Source organism: Strigops habroptila, chromosome 2 (genome assembly GCF_004027225.2).
Source record: "Strigops habroptila isolate Jane chromosome 2, bStrHab1.2.pri, whole genome shotgun sequence".
Taxonomy (NCBI): Eukaryota; Metazoa; Chordata; class Aves; order Psittaciformes; family Psittacidae; genus Strigops; species Strigops habroptila.
The window spans coordinates 93,637,393-93,661,374 of NC_044278.2; the positions used below are offsets into that span (position 1 = coordinate 93,637,393).

General features: G+C 42.0%; 1 protein-coding gene across 3 annotated transcripts; it reads left to right on the plus strand.

Annotated features, from left to right (window-relative positions):
- Positions 1–25: 25 nt before the first annotated feature.
- GPALPP1 (GPALPP motifs containing 1) lies at positions 26–21,372 on the plus strand. 3 transcript variants are annotated; one of them, XM_030477613.1, is made up of 8 exons: positions 26–179; positions 6,167–6,311; positions 7,299–7,397; positions 11,267–11,375; positions 14,886–15,020; positions 15,228–15,392; positions 15,814–15,912; positions 18,101–21,372. In XM_030477613.1, the coding sequence occupies exons 1-8, from the start codon at positions 95–97 to the stop codon at positions 18,317–18,319; spliced, it is 1,056 nt and encodes a 351-aa protein (XP_030333473.1). In that variant the 5' UTR covers positions 26–94; the 3' UTR covers positions 18,320–21,372. The 3 variants fall into 3 exon arrangements, with proteins under 3 accessions (XP_030333473.1, XP_030333474.1, XP_030333472.1); XM_030477612.1 differs by having other exon boundaries at positions 63–176; positions 6,164–6,311; XM_030477614.1 differs by lacking the exon at positions 14,886–15,020 and having other exon boundaries at positions 61–176; positions 6,164–6,311.
- The last annotated feature ends 2,610 nt before the right edge of the window (positions 21,373–23,982 follow it).

Sequence of the window (23,982 nt, forward strand, 5' to 3'; positions counted from 1 at the left end):
ACGCGTCACTTCCGGGCCTCGGCCGCGCGCGCCCTAAGCCTTCCCCGGGCCGCGCGGCCTCCCCGTGGCGCAGGCGCGCTGCGGCGGCCCCGCCATGGCGCGCGAGCTCATCGGCCCCGCGCTGCCGCCCGGCTTCCCGCGCTGCGCGGAGGCGGACCCGGATGAGGACTTCAGCCAGGGTGAGGCGCGGGGGGCGGCGGGGCGCGGGTCTGCCGCGCGGGGGGCGGGTCTTGCGCGGTGCGGTGTCCCGGGGGCTGAGCTTCACCGGGGGCGTTAGAGCGACTTCATCGAGGGCAAAAAAGCCGCCTCTTCAGCCAGGAGAAGAGAAGGGTCCGGGAGACCTTAGAGCAGCTCCCAGTGCCTAAAGGCGGGCGACAGGATATCGGGAGAGTGGCTGTTTACAAGGGCTTGTAGTGACAGGACAAGGGGGAATGGCTTTAAACTGAAAGAGGGGAGGTTGAGATCAGATGTTAGGAAAAAGTTCTTCCCTGTGAGGGTGGTGAGACACTGGCACAGGGTGCCCAGAGAAGCTGTGGCTGCCCCATCCTTTGCAGTGTTCAAGGCCGGGTTGGACACAGGGGCTTGGAGCAACCTGGTCTAGTGGAAGGTGTCCCTGCCTGTGGCACGGGGGATTGGAACTACATGATCTTTAAGGTCCCTTCCAAACCAAACCATTCTGACATTCTATAAAAAAAAAAAATAAAATCATGTGATGTGGTTCTACAGACATGAAATGGTCTAAAACTTTTTTTTAATACTGCATTGACTTGTTTATTATTTCCTGCTTTTCCTGAATTTTTATGCCTGTGTTCATTAGTAGCTCTGAGTGTGAAGTTAATGGGTAGAAAAATGCAGCAGTTAGGTCTTGCATCATGTTTTCCTGTGTCAGACCAAAACATGTCATGAAACTGCTGTTTTCTCGTCAGCTTCCCTCAGGATGCGGAGCTGGCCTGTGAGCAGTGGGGCTGTGGCGCTGCACCTCACAGGGTCTCTGGGGTTGGCAGCAGTGGGATCTCTCCAGGGCCAGCTGACTGTCAGGCTGGCTCTTCTGCAGTGGGGCTCGGAGCCCCCTGCTCTGAACTCTTACGTGCTCTGTATCAGTAATATCTGTGGAAGTATCAGTTTGAGCATTAGTACTCCCTGTCTTTAACCCATCTTCAAGTCACTAGTGTATACATGTTCAGTTACTGGCAGTATTTCAGTGATCATTCAGTTATTCCAAACAGTGCAGCTCCAATGGGAAAGGTTTGCTGTGCCTATTTGCTCTTCTCATTTCTTAATCCAGAAGAGGGAGCAGTAGGAAGGGAAAGCAAGGCGCTGCCTTAGCAATATCATAGCAACATTAAGCTCTGGGTCCGCAGCTTGGCTTTGTACTCAAGTCCTGACTTAACACGCTTGTCTGAAATGATGCAGCCTTTCCTAGTCATGTATGTACTGATGACTTACTTTCTTTACACCAACATCCTCATACATGATATATGTGATACAGGTATCTATACTGTGTGTGAATCCACTGAACAGCACAGTTAAACTTGCCGTTAGACTGTGGTTTCATGATACCAAGTGTTTTGGCAATATCTAGTCTAAGTTATTGAGCCTGGTGTGTCTGTGTTTTGTCCAGGTGTACATCAGCTCCACAGTTACAGTGGCAGATCTGCTTGAGGGTTTCTGTGTGAAGTGGACGAAAGAATTTATTTGCCTTAAAAAATACCCCAAACACCAAACACCAAAACCCACCAAGCTACAAACACCAAAACCCAAACGTTGGGGGGTGTGTTTATTTGTTTTTATAACTTCTGTAAGCTTTTCCTGACTTAAAACAGCTCGGCTCAACAACTCAGTGTACCTGCTCAACACAGGAGGCGTACTGCTGCAGTGCAGATGGGGAAGAGAGAGCAAATACTTCGGTGTAACACACTGTACAGAGGTACAGCTCCAGCAGGAGCCTGGTGCCTGAAGGTTCCAAGTGGCAAAATCATGTGGTAGGGCTGCCACAAGCCTCTTCTGTGCTGTGACACATGCTGGGTCTTGAGAAAGGCAGGGCCTAGAAGTCATTCTGTAACCATTTCCTTTATATTCTAGTTATGTTAAGAGATACTTCACCTTTTAAAGCTGAACAGCTTTTCCAGTATGTGTTCTTTCCTTGTGGTCTCACTGGTTCTTTATCTGACCTCTGCTTATCTTTAAGAACATTGGGATTTGTTTGGGGTTGGGTTTTTTTCCTACTTTCATAGTTTCAGCCTCCCAACAGCAACAAAATAGAACTTTGAATAACCATTCTGAGAATTCTGTCTAAAAGGTTCCATTCAGAACTATAAGATAACAGAAAAGACTATTCAGTTGGAAGGGACCTATAACGATCACCAAGTCCAATCACTTCAGGGCTGGCCAAAAGTTAAAGCATGTTATTAAGGGCATTGTCCAAATGCCTCTTAAACAATGACAGACTTGGGGCATCTACCACCTTGTTAGGAGGCCTGTTCTAGTGTTTGACCACCCTCTTGGACAAGAAATGCTTCCTAAAATTCAGTGTAACGTTTCCCTGATGCAGCTTTAAACCTAGATACCAGGGAGAAGAGAGCAGCACCTCCGTCTCCACTTTCCCTCCTCAGGAAGCTGTAGAGAGCAATGGGGTCACCCCTCAGCCTCCTTTTCTCCAAATTAGACAAGCCTAAAGTCCTTATCTACTCCTATGGACATTTCTTCCAACCCTTTCACCAGCTTTGTTGCCCGCCTCCGGACACATTCAAGGACCTTCACATCCTTCTTAAATTGTGAGGCCCAGAGCTGCACACAGTGCTCCAGGTGAGGCTGCACCAACTCATCTCAGTGGTTGTGCTGTGTTTGGTGCACCCCAGGATGCAGTTTGCCCTCTCAGGTGCCAGATACGACAAGGTGACCCACCTTGTTGGTGAGGTAAAGGCTGTGGACATTGTCTGTTTGGACTTCAGTAAAGCATTTGGCGCTGTTTCCATAGCTTTCTCCTGGAGAAACTGGCTGCTCATGGCCTGGATAGGTGGATTCTTTGCTGAGTTAAAAACTGGCTGGATGGCCGAGCCCAAAGAGTGGTGGTGAATAATGTCACATCTAGTTGGCAACCGGTCACTAGTGGTGTCCCTCAGGGCTCAGTGTTGTTTAACATCTTCATTGATGATCTGAATGAGGGGATTGAGCGCACCCTCAGTAAATCTGCAGATGCCACCAATTTGACTGGGAGTGTTGATCTGCTGGAGGGTAGGAAGGCTATGGATCTGGGATCTGAACAGGCTGGATCAACGGGCCAAGGCCAATGGCATGAGGTTCAACAAGGCAAAGCGCGGGGTCCTGCACTTGGGCCACAACAACCCCGTGCAGCACTACAGGCTTGGGGAAGAGTGGCTGGAAAGATGCTTCGCAGAAAAGGACCTGGTGGTGCAGATTGATGGCTGAACATGAGCCAGCTTGTGCCCAGACAGCCAAGAAGGCCAATGGCATCCTGGCCTGTATCAGCAATAGTGTGGCCAGCAGGGCCAGGGCAGTGATCATCCCCCTGTACTCGCACTGGTGAGGCTGCACCTTGAAGCCTGTGTCCAGTTCTGGGCCCCTCACTACAAGAGAGACATTGAGGTGCTGGGGTGAGTCCAGAGAAGGGCAACAAAGCTGATGAAGGGCCTGGAGCACAAGTCTGATGAGGAATGGCTGAGGGAACTGGGGTTGTTTAGTCTGGAGAAGGCTCAGGGGCGACTCATGGCTCTCTACAACTGTCTGAAGGGAGGTTGTAGTGAGCTGGGGGTCTGAGCTCTTTTCTGTTCCTCCATTGATCTGCATGTTCTCACTTTTCCATGTCTTTCAGGGAATTTCATTCACAGACTTCTTATTAGATCTTGGCCTCCCTCCTTACCCTTTCCCTTCTTTGCCCCTAGAATCTATGCATAGCAATTCTCATTCCTTCCTTTCTACTCTTTCCTGTGGCTCCCTACCATGATCCATCACTGTATCCTCACCTGTGCTGATTACGAGTCTCAGTCAGTACCAGGACCATATTCATTTTTAATCCCCGTTCTTGCAAGTCTCTTTCTCTACCACTTCTTTTACCATATCCAATGACTTTTCCTTCCACAGGCTTTAAATGCCATTTTCCCTTCATGAACCACTCTCTGTTCTCTTATTTTGTTTCTGGTTAGTCCTGCTTAGACTGCAGTTCCATGAACAAACAGTTCTTTCAGGGGAGGGCTGGGTTTTTCAGTGTTATTTTTATGCCTCTGAAGTTCCCTGAGCCAGTTTATTGCATAGCCCACGCAAAGAGTTGTGCCATCAAAATGGAGAGGAATTGGGATAGAACGCATGTGTGTTAACCCTGATGTTAGCCAGCATGTCAGTGGGACCAGTCTTCTCCCTTAAATAGTTTTGATTTTATGAGTTCTTTCTAGTTCACAAAGCTGCTCCCTATCTTTCTCTGCAGTGTCAGACTCCGCAGACTGCATCTCAGTTTGCTCCTTTTAGTCCAAGGCCTTCTCTTACTTGTCTGCATTCAGAGCAAATGAAGCTCTGCTTTCGTGATATCAGGGCAGCAAGTGGCTGGAGAAAGCCATTGTGCAGGCTTTGTCTGGTTTTCAAGTGCTCTTTATCCATTGGTGTTTCTCATACCAAAATGGGAGACTTCTTAATAGCAGTCTTTATTCCTACTTATCATTGATATGTTGGTTCCCTCTCATCTTGAACTTACTTTACCTTTATAGGCTGGGGTGTTGTGGGCTTTTTTTCTTTCTTAGTGCTGAAATGGATTTGTATGTCCTGGTTAAAGTTTTTCCCATTAAAACAGAAAACAAAATAAGTGGCAGATCTGTCTGGATGCTTTGTAACTAGTAGACTGAGCTTGTTCTGTGTCTTGTGCTAAAGATCAGTCAAAGCTTTATGAAGCTCACTTGAAGGACTCAATTTCTGCTTGGCCTTTGTCAGCTAATAGTGGAACCATAGTCTGTATCAGATTTTATTTTGAACCATCAAAAAGTCGTAGTTCTTTATCTGGAGATGTAATTTCCTGGTACTCTTCATTATGTGATTTTATTGCACCTCATCTTTTCATCTAACCCTTGACTGTTCAGAAAGCTAACAATGTCTTTTCTCACTAAAGCATCTTTCTGTCCTGTCAGTCTTGGATATGGTGCTTGAAATATTAAAAGGAGGAATGGTGTCTGTATTTCAGGATGCTAAATCTTCAGTAGGATCAAATCTCCATTATATCAGATGGCTGTTTGTGCTGTCTGTGTAAATTAGTGCTGGCCGTGGGTCTGGGAAGGCCTCTTATTTGGGACCATTGCTGGTCTTTGCTTACTCCAGCTGGCTCTGTTTTGTTTGAGCCTGTGAGGGTGTCTGTGTTAACACAGTGTCTCATTTGAGGGGTATTTGGTGTTAGGATCAGTTGCTAAGCCACTTCTGGACCCAGTGTACATGGTACTATATCCAAGTAAGTCTGTAAAGAGCTGTGCCTGCTTGTGGGGACAGTGCCAGAAACAGCTCAGGCCTGTTAGCAGTGTTAGCATCTCGTTTTTTCCTTTGCTGGGATATTCCCCCTCATTACTCCAGAGCGTAAAGGGTTGACTGGATGCTCCATCCACTGCCCCAGCCTTCTGACAGTAGTCATTCTTTGAAGTCTGAATGCCTAAATCACCCCTTTTTTCAGCAGAGTATTTAAGTCTGTGTCTGCTGTTCATGCGTAGCTGAACTGGGAATAACCTTAATTGTTAAACCATTCCTAAAGCAGGCTGGCAATTAAATTCCACTAATCTATGGTCTCCCATGCTGTGTATGTACAAATGGAGTGATTCTTCACCAGTAAGATTCAAATGCTTTATTAAGGTGGTAGTTTCTTTTAAATATACCAGTTTATGCCATATGTATTGTAAATCAGTTGCTAGATAAAATGGCTTTTCTAGTCCTGTTCCAGAAGACACTCATGTAGTAATGGATTAGTAATGTACTAGTTTAATTCAGGGGGGGTTATTCATTGAAATAGGGTGCTGAAAAAAGTAACTTCTAGAAGTTTATTTATTTGTCTTCTCTAAGTGCTAGGCAGAACAATGATTGAATAAACTCAATTCCAGGTAGATAGATGTTTTGGGAATACCAAAATAGATCATACTTACTTGAAATGTTTACTAAGTATCCTAAATACTGGGATATTCAGTTGCAGGACCAGCATTGCCTCCAGGCTATAAAAGCAGCTGTAGCTCAGAAACTCCTGACAGTGACAATGACTCGGAATCAGTTCCTCTACCCAGAGATGCAGACAGAGATTCTGAAGAAGAGATAGAAGGAGATCCAGCACCCAAGTGAGTATGTTCTTAGGTTATTTGTATATTCACATTGTATTGCAAATGAAATTTTCTGTTTAAATTATGAGACAGGGACAGTATTGTATAAATAAAAATTTAAACCCTGTACCTGTGTAAAACTTCATGACATGTTCTGCATGTTCTTTGCGGTCAAGAATGTCCAGCTGACCTGTTTGACACCCTACAGTGGAATTAAGTTATTTAGGGCAATCAGATCTATGTCTTTTCATTAATTCTGCCATTAAAGTAATAAATCCTTAATGTTTTGCTTGGTTTATGCTAAGGTCAGACACCACTTACCATATATGTACTTAGTACTTGAGTTTTGCCCTGTTTCTGGTATACTACCTCTCACTGAAAGGTCATAAGAACTATTTATGGGCATGAATTTATGCTCATAAGTCAACTCTAATGAAAAAACATGAGTTGTTTAGCAAATAACAGGAGTCTGCATATACTCTCATTTGGTGGGGCTGATTACTTACAACTGCTGTGTTAAGAACTTGTGTGTGTTTGTGCTAGGCCTTGTATAAGGAACTTTAAGGGTGTTATGCCATCTTAGAGTGTTAGAGTAATTATTACTCTTTTCTTAACAGTTTTTCAGTTAATTACAACTGAACTGGGAAAATTACTAGTCAAAATGCAGACACTGTATAAAAATGCAGAAAAAAGTGTGTTGAATTTAAAATTACTTTGTGGCTAGAAAATGGTATTTCAACATTATGCTGCTCTTCCTTCTACAGCAAAAGCATTCTTAATGTTTTTTCAAATGTCAGAGCGTTTTTTGGAGTGAAGCTTATGCTCCCAATTCTTTAATTGCTTCAAATTATTTTGGATCCTTTTGCACTGTTTCCTTGGTAACAGCAGGATATTTAGTACATAAGGCTGTTCGAAATAATTTAATGGGGTTTTTTTCCTTTTTAAAATGTTGATAATTGCTGTGCATGTCAAGGTAATTATTAAGTGAAATCTTTGTATTTGCAGAAAGCCAAAAAGAATTCAGGAAAATGATGATGATGATGATGGCTTTTTCGGGCCTGCTCTTCCTCCTGGGTTTAAAAAACAGGATGATTCTCCAGAGAGGTAATTAAAGTGGAATTATTTTCAGACTCTTTTCCTTGAAACATGATTATTGAAGGTAAAATATTTTATCGCACTATTACAGAACACTTCCAGTTGTGCACTTCAGGTTCAGATTGTTAGAACTGCTTCCTCCATATTCTGAGAACAGGAGCAGCATTCCTTTGAAGTAGAACACACTGCCCTCCTAGTCCTGAGTGGAAGGTTGGAGAGAAAAAGAAGAAATATGAATTGTCAGAGTTAGAAGAAATTTGACATTCAAAATCTATAGGTCTCGGATCAGTGCAGAAAAAAACACATTATAGGTGCAAGGACACGCAGTTCTGTATTTAATTTTGGGCTGGGCAAGTAGGGCAGTTAGCTTTTGTGTGGCGCAGTGCAATGCAGGTTATTGGAATTGTCATTTGCTAATGCATCAGCGGTTATTTTTGTGTTTCCAGGTACAGAACTAATCTGAACAGTCTGGGTTTCTAGAAAGCAAGCACTCAGGTCTAAGCAAATAAGCATTATTTATAGCCTCTATAAGGAAGCTTTCTTTTCGTTTGCATGCAGTTATAAAATACTTCCCCTCTCCCAAAAAAAAAAAAAAACCCAAACAACTGTTTATGGATTTTTCTATGCAGAACTTAACCGTGTCTCACAGCATTCTAGTCTTTACATCAATCTGTGCTCTTCCTTCTATAATTTGAAATGATAATCCATAGTGAAATTGGTACTTCCAAGGGGACGCTTATTAATGAAAGGTACAAGAAAGTCCCTTGATCACTATTACCTTCCTCAGAGCAATAAAGAGCTGATTGATAAAATAAATCAATACTTACCTATCAGGTATGAGTTTTCAGTTCTAGGAAAGGGACTCAATTTGTTATTGAGCTGTGTAAGTATCCTTTCTGTATCTGTTTGGTTACACTTTGCTGTAACTGACCAACTCTTCTAATTGTGGCTGTCATGCTCATTTGGTGCTATGGTGGTCCCAAGAGTAATATTTTTTCTTTTTGTTCTGTTTCATATGCATAATTGTTGAACATAAAATCTAGGAAATCTCTAAAATAATGTGATCTCTAATAAAGCAAATAAATGCTTGTAGCTTTTAATATCAGCAGTGGTAGCCTTCTTGCTTTCTTGATTTTTGACAGGAACACTCCTGTGGTAAAATGTTACATCAAAGCGTGCAAAGGAAAAGAGGAAGAAAAGAGGCAATTTGTAGTTTGGAGGTTAGAGAGATGAGCAGTAACACCTGTGGTGACCCATCATATAATGTTTTTTGGTGGGTTTTTTGGGTTGGTTTTTTTTTTTTTTGTATATTCACCCAACTTTTATTTCTACCTAGCAGTTTATTTCCATAATGTTGGGTAACTTGCATTTACATTCAGAGGGCATTTACATTCAGAGGGCAGGAGTCTGCTCTGTGTCTGAGTGTGAGAGATTAAAGCAGTAAAAGGCACTTGCTAGGTTTTTTTTGTCCTAGCTCACCATACAATTGCTCCTAGCACACCCAGAAAGCAGATTGAGTGGAGCCATTCTGCACCCTGAATAGGTGGGAAAGGTGTGATGTGTGGGAAGAGCCCTGTCTGTCTTCCATTCCCATACACCTGGGAGTCTGACACACTGAGGCACGTAAGCTGTGCAGGGTGTAGACACAATGCTGTTAAGTGTCTCCCTGCTGCATTGCCTCGAGCATTGAGCAACTTGCTAGCTCACCATCTAGCCATGAATAATGGAAGCAAATACCAGCTGTTTGTTTTAATGTATAGACATAATATTTATTAGCTCTGTGTGACATACTCCTTCTTTTAGGAAAGCTTTTGTTCTGTTACATCTTATCCAGACTTGCCAGAGCAACATATTCATGATTAGGAGCAGCTCATGTGGGAATTCACAGCTTGTTAAAAATTGTTTGAATCATTCCAGCATAAAATATACACATGAACATTTTTCCTTCAACTTTGGAAAGGATATTGCTGTTTAGCAATGTTAGACAGAAGTGCAGCACTCATTCCCAAAGTATTCACACATCAAGGTAAAGAGCAAAGGTTATCTTAAAGAGTGTTGTTGTACATCAGAGGGATGCTGAAATGCCCGTCTTGAAACATGCTTTCGCAAGGACTCCAAGTCCAACAACCGGAAGGAGTTTTTTGCAGTATATGAAATGCAGTATTCCTTAAATTAGAGCCTAATTCATGCTAAGTTTTTTGGGGGGTGTTTTTTTAAACATGTGTAGATAGGTACCGAAGTTGCCAACAGCAGCAGAACGTGTTTAACAGAATTTTATTTAGATTCACTTCACCTGTTCAGAGAGCCTTTGGACATGCAGGAAACTGTCAAGAATCATGTTGGCCGTGTGTTGCTGAGGGAAGACCTGAGTACCAGGGTTATTCATGTGGAAAACAAAAAAAAAAAAAAAGGCATAGAAATGGAAAGTGTGGGAAGGATGAATATGGGAACTGTTTTTCCATTCCTTAGAAGAGCCTTTGGGCTGCAACAGAAGCAAGGCAGAGTATTTGAGATCTGCTCTTTTTCACAGGTTGCACAGATACAGCCCACAACATGGATGTTCTCATATATTTTGGTAGAAAGCTTTTTTTATAGTTTGGTTAAACTGTCTCTCATTCTCCATTCATACTTGTATGCTAAAATAAGATTATTTTGGCAGTATCTGCATAGGTTTAAATTCAGTCTCTTGAAATTATATTGGGACTTTAAAATATGGTCCTAACAAGAAAGCAGTCAGAAAGAATCAAAGGAAAATAAAAGCTGCTTCTTTTTCATAGCAGCTAGGTGGGGGTGGAACTTCAAATTTAACCCAGACCTCTTGTCTGGGTTTGAAACCGCACCAGTGCCCTTGTCCTGGCCTAAGGTCGCATTTATTGCTTCTGTCTATCTGTCTGTGGTTGGCTTTCTGGCAGGGCTTCCTGCTTTTTATTTCCCCTCTTCAAATCCTGACAATAATATCACTACAGCAGGGTTGTACTGATTAGATTAAGCAGGATTTAGTAGAAGACCATAATTAGCATAATTCAGTTCATGTTGTGTTATGTTTGATCACCCTAAAGCTCAGAAACTGGAGATCAATAAAGTCTCTGCTGATACACTGTGAGCATACTGCCACTTGGATATCTCTTCAGGTGATAATTGTTTGGAGGGTTTAGTTAGCTTTAAAGAATATGTTGAGGGGTTATTAAGAGGAACTTGTACAAAAAAAGTCTTTCAGTGCTGCAAACACAGTCTGTAGTATACTTTGAACTGTTTTCATGTCTGAAAAGAGGTTCTCACCTTTCTGTGTTCCTGGAGACAATTGAATTATCCTGTTGGCAGAGCCGTGGCAAAAAAACAAACCAGTGAAGTTACTTGGGATCACAAAACTTCTTCTCTCATCCCCACTTCAAGAGAAAATAAATTCAAAATCAGAGCAGTTCACTGAATCTGTTTATTGAAGGGCAGCGAAACTGGTGCAATGCAAGAATGAACAAAATTGGCTTTGTTGCTGGGGAAAGAGTAGTGTGTGTTTGACCTCCCACCTTTCATTGCTCTTGAATCTGCTGAAGGAAGCTAGGGAAGAAAAAAGTGGATTTCTTTGACTACATGCTGCAACTTTCTCTGTTTTCTTGCATCCCAGATATCTGCAGAAGTCCTCCTGGAGAACAGAGACTCTTCTTACTCTGTGCGCATAGGGGGCACACTTGGCATGGGGAAGAAGGAGAATCACATTTGTCATCTGCGTTTGATTTTTGTATTAATCTATTACACATTTTCCTGCAGCAAAGAGTGGAAGGCTGTCATTTAATGTACTGTCCATGTTAGTTATGTTACTTCTTGTGTTTTTCCTGCCCCCCAATTGAAAATAAAGACTTAGGTTTTTTTGTCCCTTCAAGGCCCATTATAGGTCCTGCATTACCTCCTGGCTTTAGAAAACCTTCACAGGACACCGGGAATAGCAGATGTTCCATAGGACCGTCTGTTTCTTCGGAATTCCGTACCCAGGTTTGTGAAAACAGAAGCCTTTTGTTTTAATACAAGCTATCTGAAATGCTTAAGCAAGGAGGAGCCTGAAAAAGTCTACTAGACATGCTTCTCAATGACAGTTTAATTTTAGACCAGAAAGTGTCAGGCATATTTTTGCCTGAGTCAAATACTGAAGCATAAATAAGCCTTAAAAAAGAAAAAGGCTGGTCTGGTTTGATGTGATTTTGCAGTTTGCCATAATGCACTCAATGAACACGAGATGTAGGCATCCTGAACTGCAGTCACAGTAATACTTCCTAGTGCTTTTTTTTTATTTCTTTTGGTGTGGTGTCCTTCACAAGTGAACGTTTTGGCAAAGTTCAAATTTTTAAAGGTGTGAAAGAAGTAATGCAACCTGTTAAAATGAAAACATTTACCTGTAATTCAAGCTTTTACTCTATTGCTGATGGGGGAGCAGAATGATTGAATGTTTCACATATCTTCACCTCCTTAAAAATGTTTGTTAGTGGATGTGTTAACTAAACGTATCTGAAAGAATGCAATCAAGAATGATGCCATAATGTCACTAGTTGTTGTTATCAATAGCAAGATGATACCTGTAACTGGGAGTAAGGTGGAGCAGGACAGTGATGCCGACGCAACTTTTTGGTTCATGGTTTTTGACTGTTCTCATCAGGTTAGATAAAAACTGGGTAGAAGTCCTATAGCTGATAAGCCTTAGCCACAAAATAATGCATCTACTACTAAAGAACATTCTGGACGAAGACATATTATGAAATACAGCCAGAAGTATGGGGAAAATTCAGCTCCCTAAACAGGGGCCTCTAGCACCATTCTGAAGGATCTGAATTGTCTGCAGCAGGCTGGCAGATAGGTAGTAGCACCTTAAAGAGAAGCCTGCATCCTTCTTGAACAGCACCTCTGAAGCCATGCAGGATGCCCTAAGACATCAAAAATGGTATTGGATACTAGCATTTAGGCAACTGAGTCTCTCTCATGCTATGATAAACTAAATATTAATTCCTTGTGAGAATTTAGAATTATTCTGTTTATTTCTAAAATACTTACATTTTAAAGTTTAACTCCCAGCCACTATGGGACATGTTAGAAAGGAATGAGGCAAGGGCTGCTCTGGAACTTCACTTTTTTGGTTAGTAGTTGTGCATCATTCTCTAGCCTCCTACAACAAAGTGTTGTCATAATCCTTAATGAAGAATGATTGTCTGACATTTTTAAGATACTCATCGTCTTGCAACTCCAAATGACAATTAAGCAATTTATCATAATGACAGATTTCTTGAGGCAGGGATGTCAAAACCGGTCTGCTTGTATATTTTGCAAACATAAGGTCTCTCTTAATCTTTAATAGATCTAGCATCAGCTTTGTTACAGCTATTACAGAACTTAGCTTACTTTTTTTTTTTCTCTTCCTAATAATACTTTATCTTTTACTTTTGAATATGAGGGAGGTTGTTTATTTTTATTTATTTATTTTGTATTGTAGCACATCTTTAGAAGCAGCTTATTCCATGCTGACTTTTCACCTTATATTGATTTCCCCTTCAAACTTGAAGGCAGTATTTTTTAATCTTTGTTTAATTTCATCTTGTTTGAAGCAAGTGGTAATGGAGTGAATTGAACTTCAGTCTAATGAGAAAGGAAACGAGACACACTTCTTCAATTAAAACTCAGCATGAAATTTGTCTTTCATTCTCAACTACTTCACACTACAATTTATTGTGAAAGTCTTATGTCTTTGCTTTTTTTATTTGTCTGTACACAGAAGAAGGAAGTGTTTTACTACCTTGGTTTCTCAAGATGGTTATTCTTCTTCCCCACCAGCTCCTTCTTTAAAAAGAGAGAGAAAATGCAGTCATCCCATTCTCTAGAAGTTGAAGCAATATTGCAGTGGTAGATAATCAGTGAAAGCTTGGCTATGTAACTGGTTTTGAGAAAAATTATGAGAGGAATTGGTGTAACCATGTTGCATTGATGGTGGTCTTTCAGATCCATTTCATGCAGCTGGTCATACAGCCATTAAATTTGCTAAGCCTCTTCTTGCACCTTGTGGTCTACAGCCACATGAAGCTGTGTCTCTTGCTCCTTGAAACTTGCCTTCCTCATTGTTTGCACTTTTGTTGACCCCAAAAGGCAGGCAGGGCCAAATGGCTTGGCCAGCTTGGAGCAATGTTTCTGTGGGAAATGGCACACAGAGGAGTGAAGTGGCTTATTTCACACCTTCTGTCCTCCTTAGCTCAGATCCCTCCAGCAGAGGGATGACAGCTATGAGCAACCTGAAGTATTAGGTTTGAACTCCGTATAGCAGGAGACCTTTCCCACTCTCCTCCTCATTTCGCTTGTCCTCCACTCCCCATGCTCCAGTTAGGTGACTCTTCCAGTAAGGTTCTGTACTCCATTATTGTATCCTCCACTGGGTTTACCTCTGCCTCATGAGCCTTATTTTACATAAAAGGCTACTGATACTGTTTTTTCGCTGCTCATCACTCTTGAGTCCTTATTTTGTCTGACGGTGTCCTGTCTTGATTTTAGGATGCCCACCAGGTAACCAAAGTTTGGCATGACAAAAGCAAGCCATTCCCCCAAAACCATCTTTCATTTGAAACTTTTTTACCATCACCTTACATTCTCAAACAATGCTCTGTGCTTCCTGAGTATGCAGCCTTGTCCTCATCCTACTCCTATTGCTTTATCACCCATATTCAGGCTGTAGCTGAATCTTTTCACTTTTGTAGATATCGGGCATCTCAGCTTTGCTTCCAGGGCACTGTGGCATCACCATTTCCTATTTAGTTCTGCCTCTGTCCACTTCTGTGCTGTTTTAACTTGGAGGGACCTGTGAGCTTTCAGTACCACCTCTGGCATCCATAAAGATTCTTATTAACACCTAGTCCCTTTCAAAGTTTGGTTTTTTGGAGCCATTCTCCAAATAATTGCTTAGAAAGCGATGTCGAAAGGGTTTGAAGAAATGAATAACAGAAGCAAGAGGTGAGGCTGGCAGGTTATTATACACTTAGGGGTGTAGTACCATGCATGCCACTGTGCCCTAGCTTGCGTGTAACTCTTTCTAGCATCCGTACTGAATCTAAGCTTGAGACAGTTCTCCTTGCAGTGAGAAATTGTGATCCTTATTCCAGAGATGCTTCCAAATGTTGCTAGTGATGGTGAAGCCCAAAGCATCAAATATGTATGCTTGTGTGTTTCAACTTTACCTAGGGCCACAGGGACTACATGGCTGCATTCAGAGCAATATAAAGTAAAAGGACTTTGCCACTGTGTTTACCAGCTGTTTTGCTTCAGACAAAAGATGGTGCTTTTGGAAACATGGACACTAAGTATCCATGTTAAAGTGCTAGAACAGGTCTAATCTGGAGTTTTAATCCAGGTTTTTGTTGTCTGACTGGCAGATGCATTGTGTTAGGTTTATAAAATCATTCTAATCCTGTGAAGCTGAAGTGTTTCTTGGTGGTCTTAAAGCTGTGGTTGAGAGAAATGTTTTATTTTTGGAAGGTAACAGATAGTAGTGAGGAAGAAGACGATATAATAGGCCCAATGCCTGCAAAAGGACCAGTGGAGTCCGATATGACTAAAGAATTTGAACGCAGAGCTCAGAGAATGAAGGAAAAACTTACTTCAGCAGACAGCGTAAGTTGTATTTCTTAATTTCTAATATTTTGTTGCTGGAGTGTATTTGTCTTTGCCTATTTCTGTGTGAACCCAATTGCAGTTCTGCTCAGGACACTAAATGTTTGAAGAAAAAACCATGATTTCTACTGGAAGCTAAGAGATTCAGACAGCAATTCTTGATTATGCTTTTTTTACTCTTCCTCTGCACCTATTTCTTTCATAAAGGATGAACCCAAGCAAATTACCAGGGAATCGTGGATGACAGAGCTTCCACCTGAATTGAAAAGTTTTGGATTTGGCCCAAGAACATTCAAGAGAAGAGCTGATGATAAATCAGGCGATAGATCTATTTGGACAGATACTCCAGCCGACAGAGAGAGAAAAGCCAAGGTGAGCATTTATTCATCCAGGTACACCTGTGGGCAGGATGTATGTTGTTGATACTCCGTGAAAACAAAGTAAGATGCCCTGAGCTGGTCAATTAAATTTTTTTTTTTTTTTGAGTTTATCCTTTGTTTCCAGAACTTACTAATTCAGGCTTAAAGGTGAAGGCAAAGAAGTAACGATTTTAAGTAACATTAACACTCATTTATTCCCTCTTCCTTCTGTAGTAGCCAGGTACTCTGTATCAGCTCATTGAATTTCCAATTACAGTGTGTTCAGTTTCTTTTATCAAGCTGAGCAAAAAGTATCTGGTGGCCTCTACTGTGGCCTCTAATCTTCAGATTTAATTAAAGTAAATATAGATTTCCTTGCTTTTTACTGCAGACATTCTGATTACTGTAGCATGTGATTTGCTTTTACTCACCAGGAAAGAGAAGAGGCAAAAAAGTCGGCCAGTAAGGATGATGAAGAAATCGTGTTATCTGGGAGAGATAAGAGACTTGTTGAGCAGGTGACTTCATACAATGTAAGTGGGATAGCAAAATACTTCTTCTTCCTGCATTTCTTTTAATTCTTCACACTTTTCTTCTGGTTCTCATTCCTAGCACTGCTGGTTTCCATGGTGATGCTACTACAGTCTTCCCTTTTAGTGCCCAAACCTACTGCTGCTTAAGTCATTAGAACATTTGCCATTGACTTCAACAAGAAGGATCAGGTCTGCCGAGTGCTGCTGAAAACAGTGTGACAGAATTGGGGTTTGTGTGTATTGGCTCAGTTTTAGGTGGGTTTTCCTTAAATCATCCTCACACCAGGACATCGTTGCTGGGAGTAGACAACCTTCATTCAGGTATTAGGACAGAATACGCATTAACCCGAAAGAAGCTTGATGGGCTAAGCAGATCAATGCATTAATTATACTACTTACTTAATTACATTAACTGCTCATCACAACAACATTATTACTTTTCCTCAGTCTGTGGAGAAGCAGATAATTTTCACAGACCAATGTTGGTTACTAGAAATCTGAACTCCATGTCAACTTCCCTCTCACTTTTCTGTCTGCCAGCCCTGTCCACCAGAGAATATGGACTGTTGCCTTACAGCTGTTCGTTCCTGTTCCTCCCTGATTTAAGGCCTGATGTCTTCTGGAAGACAGTCTGGTCTCTTGAGAGTATAATTCTTGAGAATCACAGCCTTGGCTTATGTTACATGATTGAAGTTTATCCGGCACTTTTAATTGTCATTCATTAAATCACATGTCCCTCTCGACTTAGAGGCTGGCAAATCCAGAGCTGTTAGCATACTGCCTTAAATTCCTTCTGTATTGTCTGTTTCCACTGTCATTCTGAATATAGTTTTTCATGTAAAACTATGGGATTTGCTCTGTACCATTGCCAGAATAAAACATATATATAGGCCTCTCCTGTTTCCAAGGTTAATGGAGTTGTCTCAAAAAACCAAAAAAAGTATTGAAGAAGACACTTTAAGAACCATGTTTCTCGGGTTGTTTTGTTGTTGGTTTGGGGTTTTTGCCTTTTGTTTGTTTGATTCAAATCAGCATTTTTCTGGTTTTCAGGTGGTTGGTTTTGTTTGTTGGGTTTGTTTGTGTTCTCTTAAAGTTTTTTTCCTCTATTCTTTTCTATTTCTTTCTCCACTGACCTTTATCAAGGATACTGTCATAGAACAGGAGCTTTAATTCTTAAACTGGTTTCTTACAGTTAATTCTTTCAACACTGCTGCCATATACATTCTCTGGTGCAATGCTGTCAACACTGATGCAGTTACACCAGGAATAAGTATTACCCATTTTCTGTTTTCTTATGCTATGTATGAATTATTATTTGTATGTGGGAAGAAGTGTTTGCACAGGGAGTGAGGGAGAGTGAACCTTTGGAATAAAGATGTCTTGTTCCTACACGTGAGAAAACAGAGCTGCTCACCTTTTGCTTTTTCTGATGAGAGAATTGGTTCAGACTGATCTTTTCGATGATTTGTAATGATTTTGAGAGTCTGAGAAATTGACTGCTATGGGATACACAGATACACTTAGGTAAAGGAGGGGATGCATAGCCTTGTGAGACCTATCCTGCTCCTGCGTGAAATCAGCAAAAGTTTTATGTCATATTTGAGCTGGATCGTGCTCTTTAATAAATGCAACTGAAGTCCTTGACTTGGCAAAACATGTGTTCTAGCTCAAACCTGTGACTTTGTCCTGTACGCTTGCAACAGGTAATTCAAATGCTGAAGAGGGCACACCTTAAAAACACAATAGCACGAGAGTAAGATCAGAAGGGTATCTAGCTTGTTCCTGCCCCTAGCAGTGACCAAATGCAGATGCTTGGCGAAGTGTCTCAGAAACTGAGCCTGTGCTCTTGGCGTGTTGTCTTCATTTGTCTCTGCTAAGAATGGCAGAGCAACTTTTACATTTCTTTTGCATTATTTTTATAATTTATCTCCACTGTCTGCAGAGATTCAACATCATTATGGGTATCTTCAGTGTCAGTGGGTTATTAGTATTTTATTCAGCGTAGACAAGATTACACATGCTTTCTGCTCTCTTGCGTATGCTTAAATGTATCATTCTCTTTTACACTTACTAAGCTGTCATCTTTTTTCTGGAATTTTTAGCCTTCCTAGTTCCAATCTTTCCATTTGGATTTTCTGTTGGTATTTTGTAATACCTCACTTCGTCTTCCTTCTTCCTGTTTTTCCAGGAGTCAAAGAGGTCAGAATCCCTGATGGACATACATCAGAAAAAGCTAAAGAGCAAGGCATCTGAAGAAAAGAACAAACCTCAGGAAAGAAGGCCATTCGACCGAGACCAGGATCTCAAAGTCCATCGATTTGATGAAGCACAAAAGAAAGCTCTTATAAGAAAATCCAGAGATCTGAATAGTAAATTTGAGCACAGCAAAGGCAATATGTTTTTATAACATAAAAGCATGAAGCTTTTTTGAAGTCAATGAAACTTTGAATACTTAATTTTTTAAGTATTTTCCTGTAAATATTTGTATGCAAAATAAATATCCTGATGTTTAATTATTTTTCCTTGTCTGTAAATACTCTGTTAGGGAGGATTATCTGCACTAAAACTAAACTGGTAAAGGAAAATCCTAGTATAAAAAAGGTAATGTAAATTTGCTATTTTAAAACATTGAGATGTATATTTTTTGCTAGCATAAAAATACTTGGAATAGGTATTATTTTAAGGAGCTTTACATTTGATTCTTGGAGTCCTTTAGCTCCTGTGTGTATGTGGAGAAGCTGAAGGGAGAGTTGTGTTACTTATTTAAAATTAGACTTGCATTTACATCCTTTTTCTCTTGAGTAATATTTGGGATTCTTTTTGAGGAGTTACTGAGAGTATCTGTGTATGAAAATAATGTTATATGAGAGATGCTTGCAACTTGTTTGGAAGTGTGACGTATTTGGTGTGTTAAATACCATGAGGCTCACTGTCATTTGTAAAAAGGCTACCGTGGCAGATGGTGTCTGGGTTGGTTTGTGTTAATGGAGCAGTGGCCCAACAAGCCCCAGGAATAAGTGGCTAAAAACTTGGTCTTATTTTATTGCACGTGTGCGTGAGCCCAAGGCACAGCCTCCATGTGCTGCAAAGTCTTGGAGAATTTTCAGTATCACAAATCAATGATTACATAAAATACATTTAGGTTCTGCGCTTTTTTAAATAGACAGTTCAGTTTGCCATCAGAAAAGTCTGCTGCCTTCAGGAGGAAGAGGGACTGGCTTTGTACTGGGTTTGGTTATAATTTAACTGACTTCGAGTTCCTGAGCCTTTTCTCTTTAAGGCAAGAGGAAAGTTTATACAAGCACCTTCTGGTTTTCCTCCCCTAAAACAGGCTTCTCTTAGTGCCCCGTGCTTTTTTAGCCCAGCAAGCAAGCCCTCACTAGGTTTTTACCTTGTGGGTTGTTGCTTTCCCATTTTTGGGAGCTCCTCTACAGCTGGGCATTAAATAACATCTCTAGCAATTCAGCAAATGTAGATTCCTGAATTGGAAAGGCAGTATTTGGAATATTTGGGGGTTTTTAGGCAACTAAAGCAATGACAGGGTGAGCATCACATGATTGGCTAAATCTCCACGGTTGACAAAAATGATCCTCACACCCACTTTTGGAAACCCTACTGCCTTGAGAAATCAACTATCAGGCATTGCCTTATGCTGAAAGCTGCTCTCATGAGCACATCGTGCAGTTCAGACATCATGCATCACTCATTCAGACAAGTCTGTAGCAGGCAGAGGGCTGTTTGTATCAAGATTTTGTTGCTGTTACATGCTGCATTTCCATTTTTGTTGTTTAGTCTCTCCACCTCCAAACTGAGGACTGGTCACCAGATGTGGCAGATGGCTGGGCCTTGCCCTCCAGCTGTATCCCTGCTGTCTGCTCGCTGCCCTCCCTGGCCCCATTGTGGTCTCCTGCCCTCTCCAATGATGTGTTGGAGTGGAGGCTCTGTCGTGTTGCTCAACAGGAGAGCTGTAGTAACAGGAGTGCAGGCAGATCCTTTGCAGCCATGTGGCAGTAGGTTACACCTCCGTGTGTGGGATGTGTGGTTCTAATTAGCGAAGCCTTGATGTGAGTTGGGAATGTGTTTTCTCTCATCTGCTTCATCTTTTTTCTCCGCTCTGAAGCAGCCTCTCAAAAGACTCGATGAAATCCCTGTTACGAACTTGAGAGGGGGAAAATGGAATTGTTGAGAGTTCAGATTAAGCTTTTCATTACGGTGTGTAAATTGAGTGAACTTTTGAATTGCATTAATACATAAACTAATCTTTTTACTGATGCCAAACCATTCCCTCCAACAGTCATTAGAACAAGCAATAACTCAGTAAATTACAAGCTCTGTAAGCTTTTGTGGGAAAAGATGAGGTGTCCTCTACAATTTAGACAAGTTGTAAAGCATTTCTGCAGAAATGTTAGTGGGTGATTTTTCAGAATCTCATTTGAAAAACCAGAATTTACTTCAGAGAAATTCCTCCCCATAATTACTATGTAGTGTTGCTGGTAACCGGCTCCCGACACAGACTTAATGGATTCTATTGCTATGCTGTGCTGCCAGCCTGCGTCGCAGTGTATCGACTCCAGGCACATCAGGAAACTCAGTTTTCTCAGAGAGGTTTTCCTGCGTGCAAGAAGCCCATCAGCCTAGATTTTAAAGTGCTTGCCTTTGTTTGTGCTGGCACAGGCATCCTCTGTTAAAACTGACAGTAAAAATTTCTGCTCGAGAGTAGAGTCCCCTCCTTCTGAAATGCTAAATAGGTGTGGAATTCATAGTGAATTCCATAAAAAGAAGGCTTTTGTGGTAGGCATATGATAAATCGGGTGTTTCATTTTAAGGAATATTCTATGTTAATAACAAAAAAATTTAACCCTGTTGAGTCTGCTTTTACAAAGGAACAATTAAAAGCAATAAAGACATATGAAGAGAACTTACTGATTTCTTTGTGTGTATCTTCAGGACATAATACTGAGCTACCATGATGTTTGATCTGTAAAATTTTGTTGGAATATAGTATTGCAATACTGTCACCTGAGGAAAATCTCTGCTCTTCTCATTTAAACACCTATTTATGGAGAGTTATTCTTTGCTTCTGCCATTGCAGGCAGTGGATGCACTGTGTGTGTGGTGATTTTCCTGGATGAAGTGTTTACCAAATAATAAACAGCAATAGAAATGCATTTTATTTAGGGCTTTGGTAGTTAGCTGTCATGTTGATAGCACAAAAGTGGCATTGTCAAAGCAGCCTTCTCGAAAGAAACGTTGAGATGAGACATTGAGATGTTTCTCTCCAGTAGGAAAGGAGGTTTTCTGCATAAAAGAAGTTTCAAAATGCTCCAGGAGTCCAGGGCTACCCTGGACTTTTGGGGACCTGTTTTGTTTCTGAAATGTAAACTTTGTTATTTCTTTCTGATTATAAATTGTATGTTGATTTAAGAGTAATTCAGCATTAAAAATCAGAATCTGAGAGAACTTTCTGTGTATGCATCCTTAACTTCAGCCGCCTCACCTGCTTACAGTGCATATGGTTTCTAGTTGCGTGATTACCTGATCTGGAATAAATTCATGCATGTGATTTTCTGTCCTTATGAACAATGTGCAGTGTTTTATATGCTGGGGAAAAAATCCTAAAGTTACGTGGTGTCTTCCAGCCACCACCTCTGGATTTTTCTCTTGTGCTCAGTAATGAAGATAGTGTCTTGTTAGCTGAACTCAGTGACGAGCGTTAGTGGAGGGCTCTGTTGTGCACCTGTGAAGCGCATCTTCATGGTGCTTTCAGCTCTGGCAGCCAAATGAGAAGCGGTGGCCCTCAACAATAACTCCCCTACATGTGGTATTTCTGTTATTTTCAGTCACAACATGAACACAGAGTTATTACCTGTGCAGAGCTGGTCTTTTCACAGCAGCCACGTCACAGTGGCCATCAAGGCAATAAGCAAAAGCCTATTCTCCACCATCCCATCTTTGTTCCTTGTTGTTCTGATCATCTGTTTTCTTACACTGGTCTTTAAACCACTAATAAATCTCATTGCTCGTTGAAATTATACACATTTTGAATCTGCGTGGCAAATCAAGCCTTATTTTAAAAACCACTCGTATGGAGTGGGAACTGAAGGTCTCTAGGAGACAGCAGCACAGACTGTCACTTCAGCAGGAACAGCTGCAGCTGTGACTTCTTCCAAATAAGCAATTTAAACATAAATATTCAAAAGCAAGTCTCATAAGCAGGCTTCAGAGAGAGAAAAAAAGAAAAAGGGCTGGCCCAGGCTCTCAGCTACTTAACACTGCCATCACTTGCTTCGCTTCATAGGGTTGTAGCCATTTGTGCTCACACCTGACCTTGAGTTAGACAACTTCCCAACCTCAGGGCAAATTACGTCTTCTCTCTGTCCTCTCGTGGCTGTCTCTTTCCAGGAGCCTTGCTCCCTACGATAGCCAGTGCCTGAGCTGCTACAAAACACTTGATGTACATCAACAAATACTTTTTGCTATGTCTTAACTTGTGTGAGCCCTGGAAAAGCCACCACAGCTCTCCCCATCGTGACTCAGATGAGTCACATTCAGTGTGACCATACACACTAAGCTATGGGAGAACAAGCAGGTCCCTTCCCACAGCCTGCACCCACGGACAGGCACTGCACCAGGCTGGATCCACTCCACCTTGCACAGGCTGATCTGACCAAGCTAAAATGCAGGAGGCCTGGAGAGCATTTATACATGGAGGTCATGGCGGACTAATGATCCTTTCTGCTGCTCGGGGTTTGCCCCCAGAGCACCAGGAGATGGTAAGTCAAAGCTGGTGGTTTCCAGAGAGGCACAATGGAACTTCAGGAATAGGAGAGAGGCCAGCTGCTGGTGTGCACAGAGCCCACAGCCTGGGGGAATCTGTTTAGAAACCATCAAGGGCTGGCTGTGGTTTCCAAGGTAACTTCCATCTTCTGTGACCCAGGTGAGGCTCAGCCTTTATAAGTACATGGGCAGAATACAAATAGTGGGTCTGAGGTGGAAAACAAAACACATGTGAAATGCTGTGTGTTCTCCCAGCTGCTCTCCTGTCGCCTGCTCGCCTTGTGCCCTTCCACATCTGCCCACCGAGGCAAAGTGCCAGGAATAAGGAATCAGAATCACAGAACCAGCTAGGTTGGAAAAGACCTTTAAGATCATCAAGTCCAACCATTACCCCAGCACTGCCAAGTCCACCACTAAAGCATGTCACTAAGGGCCTCATCTACACAGTTTTTGAACAATTCCAGGGACGGTGACTCCACCACTTCCCTGGGCAGCCTGTTCCAATGCCTGAGCACCTTTTTGGTGAAGAAATTTTTCCTAATATCCAGTCTAAACCTCCCCTGGGGCAGCTTGAGGCTGTTATCTTGTCCTATCACTTGTTACTTGAGAGAAGAGACCAGCCACCTCCTTGCTCCATCCTCCTTTCAGGTAGTTGTAGAGAGCGATAAGGTCTCCCCTGAGCCTTCTCTTCTCCAGACTAAGCAACCACAGTTCCCTCAGCTGTTCCTCATCACACTTGTGCTCCAGACCCCTCACCAGCTCCGTCGCCCTTCTCTGGACCTGCTTCAGCACCTCAATGTCTTTCTTGTAGCGAGGGGCCCAGAACTGAGAAACTGGGAATTTGGCTGCCATGGCTGAACCTTCACAGCTCACTCACTGCCAGAGGGAAGCCAGGTAATTCAAAATCACCATAGGCAGCTTTCCAGCTGGAGCCATGACTTGAGGGCCCAGGGACCCCGTTAATGAACAGTTCCTCAGCACCTGCACTACATGGCTCTGACCTTCCCTGTGGGCTCACCTGTGAGCATCCTCAAGACCACCAGCCAGCATCAGCACCAGCTGGGCTCTGATGCTGCCTCAAGGACATCCTGGGGTCTTCTAGGGAAATAAAGGAGCCAAGGCTTTCCAAACTTCATCTTTGTAGCTACTATGGGAGAGCTGGGCTGCTGCCACAGGGGAAGTGGGGTCACGCAGGTCAGGTACTATTCACCTCTGTGCCGCCTGCTACAAAAGCCACCAGGTTTTAATTGTCTCTTCAAACCCTGCGTGTGAGAGGAAAACAAGCACAGCAAG